Source organism: Tenrec ecaudatus, chromosome 15, assembly GCF_050624435.1.
Source record: "Tenrec ecaudatus isolate mTenEca1 chromosome 15, mTenEca1.hap1, whole genome shotgun sequence".
Classification (NCBI taxonomy): domain Eukaryota; kingdom Metazoa; phylum Chordata; class Mammalia; order Afrosoricida; family Tenrecidae; genus Tenrec; species Tenrec ecaudatus.
In genome coordinates this window covers 29387760-29407906 of record NC_134544.1, presented here as the reverse complement: position 1 = coordinate 29407906, position 20147 = coordinate 29387760, and the positions used below count along the sequence as shown (strand labels likewise).

At 39.1% G+C, this 20147-nt stretch overlaps 1 protein-coding gene across 3 annotated transcripts in view; it reads left to right on the top strand.

Annotated features, from left to right (window-relative positions):
- ARK2N (arkadia (RNF111) N-terminal like PKA signaling regulator 2N) overlaps positions 1 to 20147 on the top strand; it is a 76670-nt gene that overhangs the window by 32182 nt on the left and 24341 nt on the right. For all 3 annotated transcript variants that reach the window (XM_075533253.1, XM_075533255.1, XM_075533254.1), the window contains exon 2: positions 3447 to 4229. In XM_075533253.1, the coding sequence (XP_075389368.1) occupies positions 3515 to 4229 (715 nt within the window). In that variant the 5' untranslated portion in view covers positions 3447 to 3514. The remainder of the gene's footprint in view (positions 1 to 3446; positions 4230 to 20147) is intronic.

Here is a 20147-nt window from a genome sequence, read left to right as displayed (position 1 = left end):
GTCATTGGAGTGGGCTGGGGAAGGGAGTTTGAGAGAGAAGGACACGGGGAACAGTGGATTTCAATGACTAGTAAGATTAGTTGGAAAGATGCTGGAGTATGTGGAGTATTGAAAAGGAGACGTGAGGCTGAAGTGGTAAGTGCAAGGGGAGTTTACAAAGGAAGGAAGACGGGAAAGATGGATTTAGTCAAGTATAAGTTGGTGAAAGCCAAGAAGTAATCAGACATTTTCATATTTTCTAGATTTCATCTGTGCTGCACACACAACTTATTTACTATAGAAACAAAATGTGCATGGTAATTTTAATAAATTTTCTTTTTCAGTTTAGTGTTCTCTATTACATACTTGAAAAGACTCATTGCTTTAAAAATTATTTTGACTTCTCAAGGCCTGTGCTGTTGGGCTGACATTAATTTCCTTTGAGTATATTTCTCAGATATTTCAACTTTAAGAAAAGTCTTTATTCCGGAATGCATACCGTATATACTCGAGTATGAGCTGACCTGAACATCAGCCGAGGCACCTAATTTTAACCACAAAAACGGCATTAAAAATGTGCTGAAAAACTTGACTTATACATGAGTATATACAGCAACTTGCTTTCCTTCCGAAGGATCAACTCCCTTTTAATTTCCCTAGAAAATGGTGGGTTTAGTCCTCATACCTGGGCGTGTTTTGATGCTTAAATGGGAATATTTAATTTTCTGTTTATATTGCAGCCTGCACTCCCTCTGTTGGCTTTCAGAGGTGCATTCCTTCGGGAATGGCTTTAGGAATAGCATTTCTTATCTGTCTTCATTTAATTCAAAAATTAGTAATGCTGCAATGTGCTAAGAAAGTAGGCTACACTTGGAGAACCATTTCCTAAGTTTTGGACCATCAGCGTTCTGGTTTTTATCAGCATTAATAAGGAAAATGTCATAATGCTTGTTTTAACAGCGACTGATAACATGACTTTGAAAAACAGTCAGGTATATAGAATGTAATGATTAAAAAGCAGGGGTGGCATATTGGGGCAATTAAAATTTTTCCAAATGTCTTCTGGTTGCTGTTTACTGCAAGTTGAACTGTTGTGGCAGTTTGGAATTAAGTGGTAGAGGCTGAGTCAGTGTGGCATCAGTTTGGGGTTAGTGTCTGTCTCTGATCTTTGGGACGTCGTGATAGCTGCTCCTTTAGCCTCATGTGTACTTGACTTGCCCTGCACATTTCTTAGCATTCTTTTTGAAAACTCACCATTTAGTGAGACTGGCCCTACCTAGGTCACAGCTCTTGTGATTAAGGATTATGTCCACTGTGATCGCAGAGTCAAAGAAGGTGGGTGGTGGGTGAGGACAGTCTAGGTTCTAAAGTCAGCATATGAGTTGTAGGGAGGCCTTCATAGGGGTTCACCGAGTGGCTGTTGCTGGTGAAAGAAAACATGTTTTGGTTATGGAATTACATAGTCACGGTGAGACATGTGGGAGCTAAGAAGGTCTGAGGGAGCAGTGGGCTTCCCATCCCATTGGCTCTAGAGAGAAGCTCCTGTTGAAGGGGAGGCAGACAGGTGGGAGTGCTTACACAGGTGGCCTCCAACTAGCCGAGGGCTGCAGTGCCAGCAACTCTGGTTTTAATACAACTTGAACACCTCGCTTTTTCTAGAGAGAGACAAAAAAGCTATTACTGCCTTTTGTTAGCACTATTTTTTTCCTCCATTTTTATTGGGAGTTCTTAAAGATATTATAACAATCCATAGTTCGATTAGATCAAGCATGATTGTACAATTGTTGTCACCATCATTTTCAAAACATTTTCTTTCTTTTTGTACTCTGATATCAGCGCCCAGCAGTATCTTTATAAATCCAGGCTTTATTTGTCTTTGGGGGTTGAAAACACAGCATATGAACTTACATATGAACAACATATTTTAACATTGTGTACAGTAAATATTATGATAAGATGTTTTATTTTTTATTTATTTATTTTTTTAATTTTAACAATTTATTGGGGCTCATACAATTCTTTTCACAGTTCATATATATACATACATCAATTGTATAAAGCACATCTGTACAGTCTTTGCCCTAATCATTTTTTTCTCTTTTCTTCTTTTACATTTTATTAGGGACTCATACAACTCTTACCACAATCCATACATATACATACATCAATTGTATAAAGCACATCCATACATTCCCTGCCCCAATCATTCTCAAGGCATTTGCTCTCCACTTAAGCCCCTTGCATCAGGTCCTCTTTTTTTCCCCCTCCTCCCTCCCCCTTCCCCCCTCCCTCATATGCCCTTGGTAATTTATACATCGTTGTTTTGTCATATCTTGCCCTATCCGGAGTCTCCCTTCCCCCCTTCTCTGCTGTCCCTCTCCCAGGGAAGAGGTCACATGTGGATCCTTGTAATCAGTTCCCCCTTTCCAACCCACTCACCCTCCACTCTCCCAGCATCGTCCCTCACACCCTTGGTCCTGAAGGTATCATCCACCCTGGATTCCCTGTACCTCCAACCCTCGTATGCACCAGTGTACAGCCTCTGTCCTATCCAGCCCTGCAAGGTAGAATTCGGATCATGGTAGTTGGGGGGAGGAAGCATCCAGGATCTGGGAGAAAGCTGTGTTCTTCATCGATACTACCTCACACCCTAATTAACCCATCTCCTCTCCTAAACCCCTCTATAAGGGGATCTCCATTGGTCGGATAAGATGTTTTAAAAAAAGATGGTCGAAAGTGTAATTCATTGTAACAGATACATCATGTGTCAGGAACTACCTTGAAATTCTTTTACTCAAAAGAGTGTATGTTTGCTGTGACTACACTGTAGCTTCTTCCCCTTGCTGCCTTTCCTTGAAGATTTCAGTGTAAAACTTATCATTCTAGTTAACTCATTGTTTTCTAAGCTTTTTTGGTTCTTCTAAAGCATTCTTACTTATATTAAAGTCTTCTATGTTAACTACATCAGTGTTTTGAGGATTTCTTAGCATCCTTGTTTGATTTGATTACTTGCCGGCCTTTCAGGTTCAGTGGTTGTTGTTAGTTGCCGTCAAGTCATTTCTAGTTCTAGGCTACCCTCTGTGACAAGTTCGAACTGGTGTGTAGGGATTTCTTGGCCAAAGCAGACTAGCAGGCCTTCTCTTCAGCGAAACTCCTGGGTGGTGTCTCCCTTCAAGCTTTAGGTTAGCAGCCCAGCATTAACTGTGTACTGCCCAGAGACTTTAACAGATGATCGATGGTTTAGTAACTGTATTTTGTTGATCAAGCAGATATGTACATGTACAAGGGAGCTCAAATCAAAAAGTTTGTGGACAAATGGAATGAAAGGATAATGTGAATTTTCTTTTCATGTATTTTATAGGCCTTTCTAGTGGTAACTTTTGCCAGCCCAGTGAGTAAGAGAGGGGTGGTGTGTTGACTAAATGACCTGCCATTTCTGTTTATTGATTTTGTGTGTTTTTGTACAGGTTGCTTTCCTGTTGCATCTTTGATATAATTCCCTAAACTCTGCTCCATGATTTAACTCAATTCTGAAATGAAGATGGAGGAGGCAGTGGGAAAAGTTGAAGAACTCCTTGAGTCTGAAGTCCCACCCAAGTCATCTGAACAAGAGACAGCCAAGGAGGAAGACGGGTCTGTAGAACTGGAACCTCAAGTTCAGAAAGATGGTGTTGCAGATTCTACAGTTCTTTCTTCAATGCCTTGCTTATTGATGGAACTGAGAAGGGACTCTTCTGAGTCTCAGTTAGCATCCACGGAGAGTGACAAGCCGACAGCGGGCCGAGTGTATGAGAGTGACTCCTCTAACCACTGCATGCTTTCCCCGTCCTCTAGTGGTCACCTGGCTGACTCGGACACGCTGTCTTCTGCTGAAGACAATGAAACCTCCCAGGCACAAACAGCAAGAGAAGGAGACCCTTCTGGTCTGTCGGGTACCACAGTTGGGCGCAAATCTCGGCGCTCCCGGTCTGAAAGTGAAACATCCACCATGGCGGCCAAGAAAAACCGGCAATCCAGTGACAAACAGAATGGCCGAGTTGCCAAGGTTAAAGGTCATCGGAGCCAAAAGCAAAAGGAAAGAATTCGGCTCCTGCGGCAGAAACGCGAGGCTGCTGCGAGGAAGAAGTACAACCTGCTGCAGGACAGTAGTACCAGTGACAGTGACCTGACCTGTGACTCAAGCACGAGCTCGTCGGATGACGATGAGGAGGTTTCAGGGAGCAGCAAGACAATCACTGCCGAGATACCAGGTAGAGGATGCTTTTTAAACTGACTGTAAAGTGCCAGGCGGCCTTTCTCAGCCGTCAGGCTCACTTAGCTGAGTGACACTTGAGGAAATCCAGGCGACCTGCAGCTCTGTAAATTTGAAGACTGCAGTCTATTAACAAGACATGGCCAATTAAAAAAAAAAAACAAAACAAAAAACCTGTTCTGAGGTTTCCAGTGCATTCTAGCACATCAGCAGAAAAGGAAAATATTTAAGTGGTTAATGATAGGGACAGATTATTTATAAGCAATGGAAGTTCTCAAACTTGTTCCCTGTAACACATGACCCGAACACTCTCATCATTGCCTTTTAGCCCTGCTTACATTGACTCCTCATGGTTCAGCATAATTACGAAGTCTGTTCTCCTCAGGAATAGGCACCTGGCTTTATTAAATATCCTCTGCACTCGTGCGAATGGTGTCTGAAATAACACGCTCTACCTTTTTGTTAAAATTCATTGATAACGCTGTTCTCCTCCAGGAGTAGTTTGTGTTTTACTTTTTCAGTGCATGAGAAACTAGTTACCCTTGTTACACATTTTCTATGCTGAGTTTGTCACTTTCAATGAAAAAAAAAAAAAAAGAATGGTTTTTGCAGAACTTTACCCTCCACCCTAAGGTGAGACAAAGATGGTTCGAAATAGCTGGTTCCAGCTCTCGTTGGCATAAAGGTCTGTAGTGTATTAAATGCTTGAAGTCTCCGCTTCCACCATTTACTAGGTCTGCCACTGTGTAATACAAAAGCCATGCTTAAGATTTCATAGTGGAAGGAAGATGAGGCCCGGATGGTTCTTAAGTGGTGGATGCTCTTGATCACAGAGACTCAATATGATTGGTAAGGTTCTGTACAGTCTGACGATATTTACTTGATCATCTTCAGAATTGTTTATTGCTACTTTAAGGAAGGGGGAATGCTTTTGTTTTTCAAAGTTCTATGGCTAACTATGTTTTTTTCTTACAAGTTTTCTGTAAGATTTCAGTTTCTGACATGTGAAGGTAGCATATTGCTGATATACAAAGAATGGTTCAAGAAGAATTAAACCTATAGATAATCACAAGTTAAACAAGCTCAGTAAGACGAACAAGTGGTTGTAATGCACTTTATAGGTTTTCAACTTAAAATCATAAAAGCCTCATCCATATAGCATATTAAATATGAGCTTTTTGAAGACTTTAGACAGACTTTTTACTGCTTAATAGGTGTTGAATTCCTTTGGTGGCTCACTTTTGCTATGTCCTTGTGTAAAATAACTAGGATGGGGATTTAAACGAAGCTCATCAAATGAATGCACGAGAGCGGCAAATGTAGGGGATGGCCAAAGGCAGAGTGTACGTGTATATCAGTTTTGCATTGAAAAACGTTTTAAAGAAAGCCTTATGAACAACTGGGAGATAGTTATTTATGCATGGCTATATCCTGTTCTGATCTTTTAATTAAGACCATGATGGATCTTGATACAGGACTCACTCACTGACTAAGCAGGGGTATATATAACCACCTTAGTCGGTTTCTTTTTTAAGGAAAGGGGGAAGAATGTGGGTGAGCAAAATTCCCTTTGAAGATCAAACCTCACTGTAGAGGTAGAATGAGAAATGACTTCATTAGCGAATCTCCCCCCTGTTTGGCCAACATGAGTTATGTACCCTCTCTTCATAATTTCTTAAACTCTCTACTGACTGACTTCCATGGCCATAGCTTAAAACTTGTGAAACAACACTGGACCTGTTTCTGTACACTTCTGAACTATATACTAACCAGAAGTAAATCACTTGAGTCTATAATTTACCTGAATCACACCATTTAGCATGCTGGTGGCTTTTGAAGATTGTAGATTGCCTTAAGGCAGCGGATCTCAACCTGTGGGTCAGGACCCCTTTGGTGGGGGTGTGGAATGACCCTTTCACAGGCGTCGTCCAATTCATAACATTAGCAAAATGACAGTTATGAAGTAGCAATGAAAATAATTTTATGGTTGGCGGGGTCACCACAAACATGAGGAGCTGTATGAAAGGGTTGTGGCATGAGGAAGGTTGAGAGCCCCTGCCTTACGGTGATCTTGGAGTATGTTAAAGAGCAGGTAAGCCCTGTATATGGTTGCCTACACTGTGCACTGTGCTGTTTCAGGAAGTGCCAGTCACACAGAAGAGTGTCTGAATACCCTTTCCTGTAATTATGCAAAGCAGTGAGGACGGAGCAGCTTACAGTGAAATATTAGGAAGCTTATCATAGCCCTCAGCCATGCTAACAGTCCAGACCCAGGATCAGATGGGCCTTTATTGTCACCTCAAACAAAGTGTCCATATTGTTATCTCTTAAAAGATTATGAGATTGTGCCTTTTGAATTTTAAAACGTGTATGTGTGAGTTTCCTGAGTCGAATTATAACTTCTGGGAGGGAGACGCATTCAAATTTAGGAATAGCAGCTGTTGAAAAATTATGTAAATTGAAAGATAGGCTGAATTAAGAACTGACTTGAGAGCAATGAGGTGGACAATCAGGTGAATGCCAGCTCATGTGCCAGCAGAGAATCTGTGGGATGTCGGTTATAAGCCCACTGTTTACACAGAATGGAAACCAAGAGGGAAAGTGAAAATACGATTTTTGCTATCCTCTTTAATCAAGGAGCAACTTGATTTAGTAATGTAACCTTAGTAATTCAGAAACTGCTTAGTATATAAATATTTGTTTAGTAGCAACTTATACATTGAAGGAGTTAACTTAATTCTCTTGTATATATATCAAATAATTTAGCACTTCATGCATTTTCCTTATTCCAGTGCAAATAATTAATGATGTAGACTTGAGATTGATATCTGGGCAAGAGGTGTTATTTTCTGTGAAAATATTTTTTTTTCTTTTTAGTAGCATTCACTGATAAGTAGCTTAGTTATCAGCATTAGTTATTATCTCTGCTTGACATTTTTGGAAATATACTGGTGTTTTAGGTATTTGTTTGGAGGTGTCACTTCAATTTAATTCTGTCACTCCTTTCATTTGGAGGACTTGGAGATGAGGAAACAGAATTTTGTAGTGAATATCAATGTAAAGTGTTCTGTGGCGTTATCTTGATTATTCACAGCTTTTTTATCTCGGTGTGATTTATCAATACGGACTATCTTTTGTGTGGTTTCTTTGAAATGCTATGATTAGAGCCTTAATTCTCATGGAGGATCAACTTCTCTATAAAATCGCTTGGTTCAGCTTGCTCTGGGAAGAAAGTCTGCTCACGAGAGGATTGTAATTTTAGTTACTAGGAATAATTGACACCAAACTTAATTCAATTAAATAAATTAATCTCTGAACAGATTGACAGCAGAACCAGTATACGTGGGCAGCAAGCACAAGCGTTTCCAGGAACCGTTGTTTTCATAAGTATTTAGTGTAAGGATAGACCTCAGGGCTGCTTCAGCTCCTCTGGGCTCTCAATAGCCGGCTTGTGTGTAGTTTTAATAGCCCACCATTTAAAGGCCTACTCAGACTGAGGTTTCAAAAGTCATACTCCCCTGGTCAGGTCAGGCCAGTTTGCTGGACTGAGTTTTTAATAGTTGTACCCTGTACATTCAAGTATAAGCTGACCCACCTAGTAATTTTGCCACAAAACTGCATAAAACTGTGCTGAAAAACTTGTCTTATACACAAGTTTATACGGAAATTGGTCTGTTTTAGAGAATGTCAGGGAGGTTGTTGAAAACAACTATCTAGGGCAGTGGTTCTCAACCTGTGGGTCGCGACCCCTTGGGGGGGGGTGGGGGCGTCAAACGACCCATTCACAGGGATCGCCCGATTCATAACAGTAGCAAAATTACAGTTATGAAATAGCAATGAAAATAATTTTATGTTGAGGGTCATCACCACAACATGAGGAACTGTTTTAAAGGATCGCGGCATTAGGAAGATTGAAAACCACTGATCTAGGGTCATTTGAATTCTCAACCCAGGTGGCTAGGCCAGGCCAGGCCAGGCCAGACCAAAGCATCTCCCAGTCTGTCACTTGTCATCCAGACCAGATTATCTAATCTGTTACTAGCCATCCTTTTTTTTTTTTTTTTTGCATTGAAAAATGTATCATGACAGCTGTCTGTCTTCTTACCTCACAGTTTTTCTGAGGTTGTTATGCTTGCTATTTGTTAATAAAACATTTGTAGACATTTTGGAAACAGAAATCTGAAGCAGATTAGTCACTCAGTGTTACACTTATGAATGTATTGCCTTGCATTACATATAAAAATGTCCTTTAGTGTGCATTGTTTGTTTAGCCCTTTCACCTTAATATTGCACTTTGAACATTTAACTGGAATATTAAATATTGGTTCTGCAAAATTTAGCTTCTTGAAGATTTACTGTGTTAATACTGGTCCTTTGGTTTATTTTTCAGTTTTGTTAGGAGTAGGGGTTTGAACACACGGTAACAAAACTGCATCGGGAGATCAGTTTATTTCACCCAGGAACTTGGAATGTTCGTTGCATCAGGTTCTTACTATGGAGTGTTTATTAAAATTAAAGTTGTTGGATTTGACGGAAGAATTATCTTAGTGTCACTTTACAGTCTTTTGATTATTCAGGAATTTCAAAGTCAAGTTTGGCCATTTGTTGTTAGTTTTTTGGTCATGTAATTAGTCTACCCACGTTCTTTGCACAGTGCCCTACTGGCACATTTGCTTTTCTCATCAGTTTGTGAGAGAGAGTTCTTACCTTTCTAAAGATTTAATTACTTAGAAGTTTTTAATATTTAAGCGCTGGGGACTCTTGATAAAAGACCCCAAACCACATAGGGAATCCCATGAGGCAGTGATTGGATTTTTTCCTAGACTGAATATGCCGGGGCTCTCCGGAGGTTAAAGGGCCATTCTGCCCATTTCAAACCTATTGTAATCTGGTTCCACCTTGGTGACTAACTCAACTTGCCTAAAGATGCTGATTGATGACAAGCACTGGGACTTGGAGGAACCTGCTGAGCACAGCCTCATTTTGGTTTCATAAATGAACAGCAAGCTTTAATGGACTTCAAATGTATAGTTTTTTAAGATCTTGGTTTTACAACAGCACATTCTATTTTTCTCCCCCCCCCCATTCTATTTTAATAAGTGTAAACACTTAGGCTTTTTTTTTCCTATTTAAGTGATTGATTTAAAAGTTTGCACTGCTCCAAGTGTTTTTGTATTTTTTATGTTATAATGCCTGACTGCTCGCTACCTTTGCTCTTCAGCCTGGAGACTGTCCTTTGGCAGTCTTGAATATTAAGCACCAAGGTAGTGTTTTGACCCCCTTTCCCAAATTTTTCCTGAAGTGAGTGCCTGCTGACTACTCTATATGCAAAAGTACACGCCTGCTTTTATCATGCCTTTTTCTCAAAATAGGGTATTCTCACTGACTCCTAGTGACCCTCGAGGGCAGAGTTAGAGCTGTAGCTATAAAACAGGATATAGGAGAGAGAGATTGACTAGATATTGGATAGAAAACTCATTGTGGACAAGAGTAGTCAAGAGAAGTCTTAAAGAAATACCATTTAGAATCCTCAAATGTCTGAAGAGTTCAATATTTTGAATTTCATTAAACACCCAGGCCATTGGGGCCCAAACCAAAGATGTGGACTATTTCCAGGTAAAACTTATTGATGGAGGACCTCACCTTAAGCTGGAACCCTAGGAAATCTACAGTCCTATTGGATTTCAATAACTGTCTACCTTCTCATATTTACAGAGTCATTAGATCATGCAAAAACAGGACCCATTTATCGCAAGACTTCCCAGAGATATTTATTTAGTGTGCTCTTCAGAGAAGGGAGAGTATGATTTGTAATGTTTCCCAAACTGAAACACAAACCTATTATTTTTTGCGCTTGCATTTTAACACTGCACAGATCCAATGGTATATATAGATTCTTTAGATCTTTCATGTGGGTTTCAAGTAGCTGAATTTTTAAAACGTGGGTGAGCTGGAACACTAACTCGAACCAGAACAGTAGCAAGTTGAAGTTCTGCTAGAAACAATCTCCTTCTTAGGAAAACAGGGCAACCCTAATTGAAAAACAAACGAGCCCAAACTTTATCCCAGTGAGTCAGTCTGACGCAGGGCCAGGGGGGACTAGCTCCTGTGGGTTCTAAGGCTGCAAGTCTTTACTGGAGCAGACCGAGCCAAAAAGAGGTGCCCTGCTCAGAGAACCCAGCCTCACCCAGCCGGCTCCTGAAAAGGTGCGCGGCACCTCGTCCCAGCCTTCCGTTGCCGTCAACCTGTAAGTTTCCCCATGCTGATTAAACTTCTAGGTATTCAGTTGTCCCCGTTTCACTAAGCTGGCCCTGAGGACTGCTCTGGTTTGAAGCCCAGCTTAATACAGTTTTGCTAAGAATCAAGCAGCTAAGAGTTTTTCTCGAATGGTTTATTATAGGTCAGCTGTCAAAAACAATTTTTAGCATTTTCAAGTCGAAATCATTAAAATACTCAGGAATATAATGGTTCTCAGCCAGGACTGCACATTAAAGTCATTTGGGGGAGATTTAAGCCAAAAATGTTTGCATCCTTGGAGCCACTCTCATCCCCAGTCTCTGCTGAAGGGCTGGGGGGATGGGGGAGGTGTCCTGAAGTTGCTTAAGCTGCTCCAGGTGGTTCTTCTGTTCAGCAGAGGTGATTGCAGACTTTTTATGTTGTAAAATAATGATGCCCACTCCCAGAAAGGTATATCAAAGCTCTGAGAAGTGATAGTGTTTTCCGGTATTTCTTTTTTTGTCTTGGTTAAAGGCTGCTTTCCAATGCTGTATCTATCTGGCTATCTACAACCATGTTTATATGCCATTTTCCTGAATAAGCATGACTTAATAAAGACAGGCTACCTGAATTAATGCTATGTTATGAAACAACCTCAATGTCTTCAAAGCTGGGTTCATTCTAGCTGGGGCATCTGAAGGAGTGCCCAGGAAATTCCAGAATTACTTGGCAGGGGTGCTGTGTGTGATAGGAACTGCACAAGCAGCTACCCCTGAAGAGGCCCTAAGCCTGCTTTTGGTAGCTTTGGGGGCCAGGCAGAGGAAAGGCGAGAATGTGTGGATGTTAAGTTAATGCTGATGTACCTTGACAATGATGAAGAGAACTGCTGCTAGAACCCAAGGGATCTAAAATGCAACTAGTTGGCCAAAGGATTTCCCTGCCACTTAGTCAGGTGCTCATGGGCTAGAGTCCTGATTCCCAGGTCCTGCGCGGCAGCCCTTCCGTTCTCAAGTGACGGGTCACAATGTTGACAATGATAACCACGTTCCAGCTAACAGGGTGGAAAATGGGAATGTTACCCAATCACCTTCAAATCTACCACAGGATGCTTTGTGTAAATTGCTCTGCTCTTTAGATTGCGTCACAAAGAATAGGTTTTTTTCCCCTTGCTGTAAGTTTCTTTTGGTGTATTTAAAGCATTTTAAAAGTTAAGTCTTCAAAACAAGCAGCAGAGCTTGATATATTTTATCATGAATTATTGTGCGTGCTGTTGGAACCTAGAACTACAATTATATGATCGTATGTGGGAGCCTCATCATGATGCTTTCTTAATGCCAAAAATGCGGAAACTAAGAATCTCAGTGAACCCAAATCAGTGGTTCCTTCAGAATCTCCTGCTACTCCCCATGTGGGCATCACCTAACACCCTCTGAAGATCCTGAATGAATGTGCATTGCACGAACAGGTGCCCTTCCCTACGGCTTTTAGTCAGCCGATTTGTTGCTAGTGACTTACAGTGTGGGATCAGCATTTTATACATGAAGAATGCAATAATTTTTTGAACAGATATTTCCTCTGTAACTTCTATGCAAGAGACTTATTATAGGGGAAAGCAGATTAGATGGGAGGCTGGTTTCTTGCCAGGGGAAAACAGTATTTCTCATTGCTCTAATGATGGATTCTCTCAAGTTTTTAGTGAAAGCTCAAAACCTGGTAAAACACCGTGACGGTCGGCATCCATTTGAACTTTGTGACAGCCTAGTGCAGAGGCTGTCTCTACAGGGGATGGATGGTGACACGGGCCTTTTCCTTGGGTGCGTATTGCGTGGGTTCCTAAGCCTACAGCTTAGTTATTAGTGTAGGCCAGTAACACCAGTTTAAGTGTGGTTTTAATCCCTGAGCTGAAAGTATAGCAAAACCTGTGAGAGCTGGAATTGCACGGGGCCATTTGGTTTTTCTGTTTTTCTCCTCTAGCAAAGAATAAATTCTTCTGCTCACTTTGTGGAAAATATTTGCGTATCTCATGGGTTTCTGCCTTACACGGGTTTCTGCCTTCATGGGCTTTGTTGTAAATATCTCTTCAGCATGTTAAAGAGCCAGTGCAGTATGTCAAAGGCAAGAGAACATCACAGAACTGAACATCTTGCAACATGTTTTTACGTTTGGCCGAGAATTGGGAAATTTTGGTATATTTTCAGAGTTGGTAGGAATGCTATGAGAAATAGCTACATTAAGGGGAAGACATTTTTATTAAAAATTAATTTTATGCTAACACTAACTTAACTGTGCTGTGCTTTCTACTGAATTTATGCAAAAGAAAACCTTTAGTCTGTTCCTTCACATTTTTAACTGAAAAACTTACCAGTATAAAAAGAATATTTGATGAGGTTGCAACTTTGGAGCAAACCCAATTCTGTATTTTTTAAGAGAAGGCATGAGTGGTATATTTGACATTTCCTATATAAACCATCAAAACTTTTAATTGTTTGGCCTATTGTCAGTAATTTTATTCTGAGAAATTATCCCTGCTTTTTCTATTCAATTCTGTTTTCAAATATTTGGTTCTTTTCATAACTTGATGTTTGTGAATTGGGGAGTTAACTTTGAAGAATGCTTGTTTATTATGTTCTCAGTTTTAATTTAAGCATAAGTGTATGAATTCATGAAAAAGATTACTGGTCTCTTTTATTGTACAATGAATGTCAGATTTCCCAAACTTAGCATTTGACATTTTGGGCTAGTCAATTTTCTTAACCTCTGTCTTTAAGCCCTGATATAACTTTAGTATGGGTTTTTATCATAAAACATGTGGGTATATAATAGCTGATGGACTTTTCTGTGAAGATAATGCAACAGTCTACAATCTTTACTTGAAGTTGAGATATTTTCAGGGAAATTCTTGCTGTTTTCTTGGGATTATGGATATTACTAACTTAGACTTTTAGAAATAAGAAAATATTTATTTCATTTCAGCATGTTAATGTGACTTTTATATGTGCATGTGTAAACTACTTCAAGCATTAAAGATTGTTGGGCTTTTTTGTTTCATTATAAAATATTTGATATTAAATAAGCATGTCTTGAAGTGCTTTTTAGTTTTTAAAGTAGAAGGGATGGATTTGTCTTTTTAGAACACACAGATGAATTATTTCTAGCAATGTATTGGCTGGATTTATTTTAATTCTGTTGTTCCTGCATCATTGGGCAATAGATTTGTAGAGGTTTTCTTAATATGGAAGGAAAAATTTCATGGAATTACTGAAGATATGAATGACATTTTAAATATTTGAAAAGTGTTACATATCATACTGCTGAAGTCTTTTCTACAAAATCTTTAATAAAAATGTAAAAAGGAAGGTTTTGTTAGAAGGAAAAGGAACACCAGAATACATTGATGTAATTTCTAGGACATATACCAAAGCATTAAAATTTATTCTAAAGCAGCATTTGACCTGTGTTTGGAGAGAGTTTAAGCTTAAGAATAATTTAGAAGCAGAAAACAAATTTTAAAAATTCCTATTTTGATTTTCAGTTTTGCACAGTGCCTTTAAAGTAATTTGTTGCTATCTTAGTATTATTTTGAAAACAAGTGTTTATGTGTGTTGTGCTTTAAAATGATCACACATATTCTAGATTGCACAATTAAAATAATCTTTTAAAATAACTCGTGTGTGTGTGTGTGTTCTGGACATCTAAGAAAGTATCAGGTATTTGAAGTACTTCAAAAAAATTTTAATGACTACCTTGACTCTTTCATTGAAGCAAATCCTGTATTCCCTAGGTTGCAAATAGTAATACTAACAAATGAGAATAACTTGAATTTTGTGATAGCATTTTAAACAGCTATTTCATAAGTCCCTCGTGGTCTTCCCATCGTTTCCCTGGAGTTTTTGTAATTTTACTAGACTTTTTTGTTTTTAATTTTACTAGAATTGTAAGGAATATATACTGTTTGGGTTTCCCTCTTAGTGCCTCCTGCTTTGGGGTAGGGTGAAGGCTGCAAGGAAACAGTGTTTCACTCTGGCTCAGTAATGTGGGCCTCGCTGAAATATTTAAGGACAAAATCATATTTGGACTAAGTAATTTCTTTAACATATCATGTGGGATTTCCCTCCGTCAAATCTATCGGCGTATCCTTTAGTAGCTTGTTTTCCTGCGTTAGAGATTTAAAAGACTAAGCTTCAAACAAAGTTACTACATTCGAACTTTTTGTGTGTGTGGTAAAAAAATGTAGGCTATGTTAGGGAACATATTCAGTCAGAATTCTCTTTCAGGCTGTTAATAGGTTGATATTTTCTTATAGTATTCTGCTTTAATTATTGGCATCTAAAAAGGCCTTTATCCTTCATAAAGAGTGAATGTGTTTTCTGATCATGTCTACACACTGCTTTTCACTTAATTTGTTCTACTTCAGTGTTCTAGAACCACTTCTAGAGCTTGCGCTACCTAATCATCTTTTTTTTAACCTAATCATCTTTAAGAGAATTTTGCCTAGCAAATACCTGGTTATTTGAGTCACTTAGGAGACAACAGTAACCCTCTAAATCAGGAAGAAACATACTTTGCATGTATTATATTTTAAAAATTGTGTGCAACTGTAAATGTCCAAGTAAAAATTTAATTATCAAAATTCAAAATTTTAAGATGTATTTTGCACAAAGTTTTAAAATATTTAGAAATCTAGAATTCCCTTATTTTGGGGCCCTGAGAGAAAAGTTTACCTGTTTTTTGTTGTTGTTGTTGTTGTTGTTGCCAAGTTAGAGGAGTGGAGTCTCAGGAAATCGTTAGTGATGCACTCATGCACACACCCACTTTCAGAATTCTAAAATAAATTCCTAACTTTATTAATTTACTATTTGCTCAAGTTGTTATATACAGATAACTATGCAACAATCCTTAGGGATTCTAATGGATTCAGTTCATGCATATAATAATAATTGATTTATTTTTTAAGTATATGTAAGGGAAGAAAAGGTTACTCTTGTGTAAAGTCAGTCTAGGTGATTGGAGTAGAAAAGAAAATGTTATTTAAAAATAAAAAGAAGAAGTTTGGGTTGAAAAAAAGGTCTCACCAGCAAACAGAGTAAACTAATACTTAAAAACAAATGAATTTTCGTTCATCATTTTTGTTATTCTCTCCTGTTCCTGATAATGTTAGATTTAACAGCAAGGCTCTCTGGTAGAGGTCTCAATTTACATAAAATTCATTACTTAAAAGTTAAAAAAGGCAGAATATTGTAAATGAAGTAATTTAAAATGCTTTTGTTTACTTGTAAGTGAAAGAAAAGCTGTGGTGACTGGAGTAAATAAAATAAAGCACAGTAAACTGATATCATCGCTACTTCTCATTGTCACGATTCAACGGAACAATTACATCTGAGTTTTAGGTGAACAAGCCTTTGTGCTGTTGTTGTGAAGAATAGCTGAGTGTGGCAGGTTTTCTTATAGAAGGTGGCCTTTTAAAAATAATTTTTCCTGTTTTATTTTGTTTAGCTTTAGTTGATTTTCCTGTGTCCTTGTCATGTTGCTTGAGTGGTCTAGTGAGGGGACAATACAAAAAGACACTGCGGGGTGCTACATGTCAAGAGAACAATTGTCCCTCAACAGTTATGGCAAACATATTTGTCTGGATTTATTTTTAAATGTATTCTTCAGCGATGTTTTCGAAGAAAAATTCTTAAACTCTTCTCCCAGAATGGCGCATACATTTTCAGTCATAGCAGACATAAGACACTTGTCTTTTTAACTGTTTAAAAACAGTTATAAATAAGTAACTTGGGAAATAAAGTTTCAAGGTTCTGTACTGCTCCTTTTTCTCTTGATTTCCTTTTGCAGTTTAGAAAAATAAGTGTAATAAACCTTTTCCTATTCCATTATCAGGGCGTAGAATAGAAGACAGCCTAAGAAATGAAGGAACAGCCCACCAAGATGTGTTCTTTGAGTCATATCACTGTGCATTATCTTATTTGTGTTTTTCTTTAAAGTTAACTGTTTGAAGTGTAACAACTAACCTAATTGAAATAAAACCTTTTTAAAGCAATGTTTCTTGTTACTCTCTTGAGGGCAGTTATACTAGTGATTGCCGACCAGTGATGTCACATGGATGTTCTGTAATGAAATAGTTTATTGTTAGTCTGACTAATAATAGCTTTCAGATAATGTTTCTAAAGAAGTGTAAAAAAATGCTATTGATAGATTGACAAAGGAAATGGAAACACAAAGGTTAACATAAAAGACTGGTCTACATGCTCTACTAAATTACCTTATTCAAAATTGAGGAATATTTGGAAAATTTAGACTACTCTTAGGAGTCATCAAAAGGGAGACAAATAACATCAGACGTAGACATGGGATATGGTTAAAATTAAAACTAATTTTGCGTTCTCTTCCGGGGTGTGTGTCTTGCAGAGATTTTACTATGATGTAAAATTATGAATGCCCAAATTTATGGATAACTACTCATCCTCCTTTGTAATGATGAAACCAGCCCCTAAAATCCTGCTACCATTGAGTCAGTTCCATCTCCTGGTAACCTCAAAGGACCTAGTAGAACCGCTCCAAAGGGGTTCCAAGACCATTCATCAGGACAGAAGCAGATTGCCTCATCTTTCTCTTGCAAAATGGTTGTCTCGCTCAAACCGTTGGCATTTCTCTCCCTAAGGGCCCAGCACTTAGCCCACTGTACTCGCAGGGCTCCCATAAGCAGCACCTACTTGTAGTCAGTTCTTTATCACAGCCACCTTCACTTTGTTGAGCAGTCAGCTTTTAAATTACTGAAAAGCTTTGTGCAGTTTCTTGCACCGGCCTTCGAAAACGTACCACCTAGGAGCCCAGAATGTAAGGCTATGTAAGAACCGAAATGCACCTGTGCAACTTCTGCACCAACTCTTAAACACACTGATCTTGTTCGTACTAGGGACTGCTTGTATAGAGTTGAATCCTCCACCCAGCAGCTCATAGAGTTGCCCCTGAAATAAAGAGATATATTGATAGATGGTGACCGTTAAGTGCCTAAATTCTGTCTTTGTAGATTTCCTTTATATCCAAATTAATAATCTTAGTCATCTTCCCAATAACCACTAGTTTTGAGCTTGTCTGATTCTTGAGTTGGGGATGCAACATTACAATTAAATGGATTTACATTTGCTCAACTTTTTAATTTTCCTGATCATTTTAATCTTTGTTTTCACCTCGTTTTTTGAGCCTTTCAAAAAGGTGAAATAATGTCAAATTCACAGAATGAAGCACTATACGGGCAAATATAATTCTTATATTTATTCTCACCTTGGAAAGTTCAAACTTTACATTCTTAGCAATTGAGATGAGAATAATGGGAAAAGTACAAAATAGATACTGATTTAGTTTAAGAAGTGATGTAACTTCTAAACACAAATTTCAGTGCATATTGCTGAACGTCTTTCCATTTCCCCCCTCAATCCTTGGACATCTTACAAACACTAAACACACTTTCTGGTGTGCTTCTGGAGACAGACGTGCAGCTTTGTCTCTGAGCCACTGTCTTCGAGATGGCACTGCGCTGGCCAGGCCTACTTGTCTTCTGTGGCTGAAGTAATGCTTTTTGAATAGCTGCTTGAAAACGACTGTTTTCCACGTCACTCAGGTTGTACCTCGATAGTATTTTTTTCTTTGCTTTTAATCGTAATAAGAATATGCCATTAATAAACCTTTGATATAGTTCTTATTTGCAAACAATGTTATCTTTTTGTTGTGGTTGGACAGGGAGGATGATGGGGTTGGGGTGGGATGTGGCCCAGCATTCTTGGAGTCTAAGACTTAGCGCAAAGGAAAGGTGTCTGGGATACAAGAATTGCTAGTTCCTCTGTCGCATTAAGCTGCATCAAGGGAGACAGCACTTGTGCAGGGGAAGGGTCTGTGATGCAAAAATGGTCTCTGTTGGCTTTGATACACTTATAATAGGAGTGTGTCCAAGCTGATAGTGCACTTCAGAGTAAAAATACAAAACCCCTTTGCGAGGACCGCTCTTAACAGCTAATCACAGCAGAGCATTTACTTAAAAGTTGGGTTCATCTGTGACCAAAGTTTGTGGGAAACTTCCATTATCTTTTTGTTTCATTTTCCTAAGAACCTCTTGGGGTCCCCTCATACAAGGCACAATCCCCGGCAGTGATGTTTTCTTATAGCTCCTGGCATTCAGAATGTGCACAGCGAAGTGTGCATGCAAAGATATGACGGTAATGAAGCCCAGGGCAAGTCAGACACTGGAAAGGTATTGGCTCTGGGCCAAACTTTGAACTCGGACATGAGCCCTGGGGATAACATGGTTAAGCATTCAACTGCCAGTGGTTGGAAGGCTGTTGGAACCCACCAACTGGAGAATAAAAAAATCTACTCTGTAAATGTCACAGCCATGGAAACCCTTGAGGGGAGATCTACTGTCTGTGTGATCTACTTGATGGGACACAACAGCACCTTGTTTTATGTTAGGCCTTCGTTAGCCCTCACCATAGCCCTTGGAAAAAGCTGAGCAGTGAAGTAATTACCAAACAGCTGAGAAGTAGTTAACTCTAACCTGGCATCTTCTTGTGTAACCTGTCATTCCCTCAACAGTGAGAACATCTGTTGTCGATTTGGTTACACTTAAGTAGGATTCCAATATCTCATCTGTAGAATGAGAATAAATTATGTAATTATATGATTGACCTTTGAGTATCTTGGAGATGTGGGCCTCAGGGATGCCAACCTCTCTCCTGAACTGTTGACAATCTGCCCATCATTTAGTTGACCTTTAAACAACACGGGTTTTAATTACATGGATTTTTTTTTCCTCCTGTGGCTTTTGCAGTGTGTCCAAGCATTGTTGCTTTGTAAAACACCATGTAATGTTAATCACCTCCATTTAAGCAGTGTATCTTTCAAGGTGGTATGGGACTGGGGCAGCAGGGACACTAGCAGTTACTGTTGAGTGGGCCTGCTGAGGCATTTTAGTTGAATCTTTTCATAATTGAACTTAGTGCAAGGTGGGAACTGTTTTATTCAAGGGTCAGTTGTATGGTTGGCCCATTGGAAAGGAGGAGTTGTCAGGCATCAGCATAGGGAAAGTGAGCATCTGTTGGCTTTGCTTTAGCTTTTGTGGTTCACATTGGTTTCTGTGAGAGTCAGAAGAGAACGCAGCTGTCAGAAAATTCATAGAAGTCAACATTTAGCGGAAAAAATGCAGGAAACTCAAGATTGTATCTGGGAGAGTCAGAAGAGAACGCAGCTGACAGAAAATTCATAGAAGTCAACATTTAGTGGAAAAAATGCAGGAAACTCAAGATTGTATCTGGGATGTGCGGTTATACAGGTGGTGTTGGCATTTTGGTCTTTGAGCGTTAGACTTTAGTTGTAGGTGAGGTGGTCAGTGAGTTGAGTACAAGCCCTATTTCTATCATAAAGTTAGACGTGTTGCTGTTGTGGGAATACTGAAGCAGAAAATACGTTTGGTATGCTATAGTATATAACTATATCTTCAAGTGTGGTATGTAAATTGAGTGTATGTAGTAAGACATTGACCTCAGCGAAACGGCAGCTGTAGAAGTTTGCACTTGGTGAAACGGCCTAGAGCAGGAAGCCACAAGCTCTGTAAAAGGTTAGGTCACCAACATTTTCGATACTGCTGTCTCTTTCACAGCAACTCGGCTATCTGCAGGGCTCTGCAGTATTGAAACTGTTCATAGAA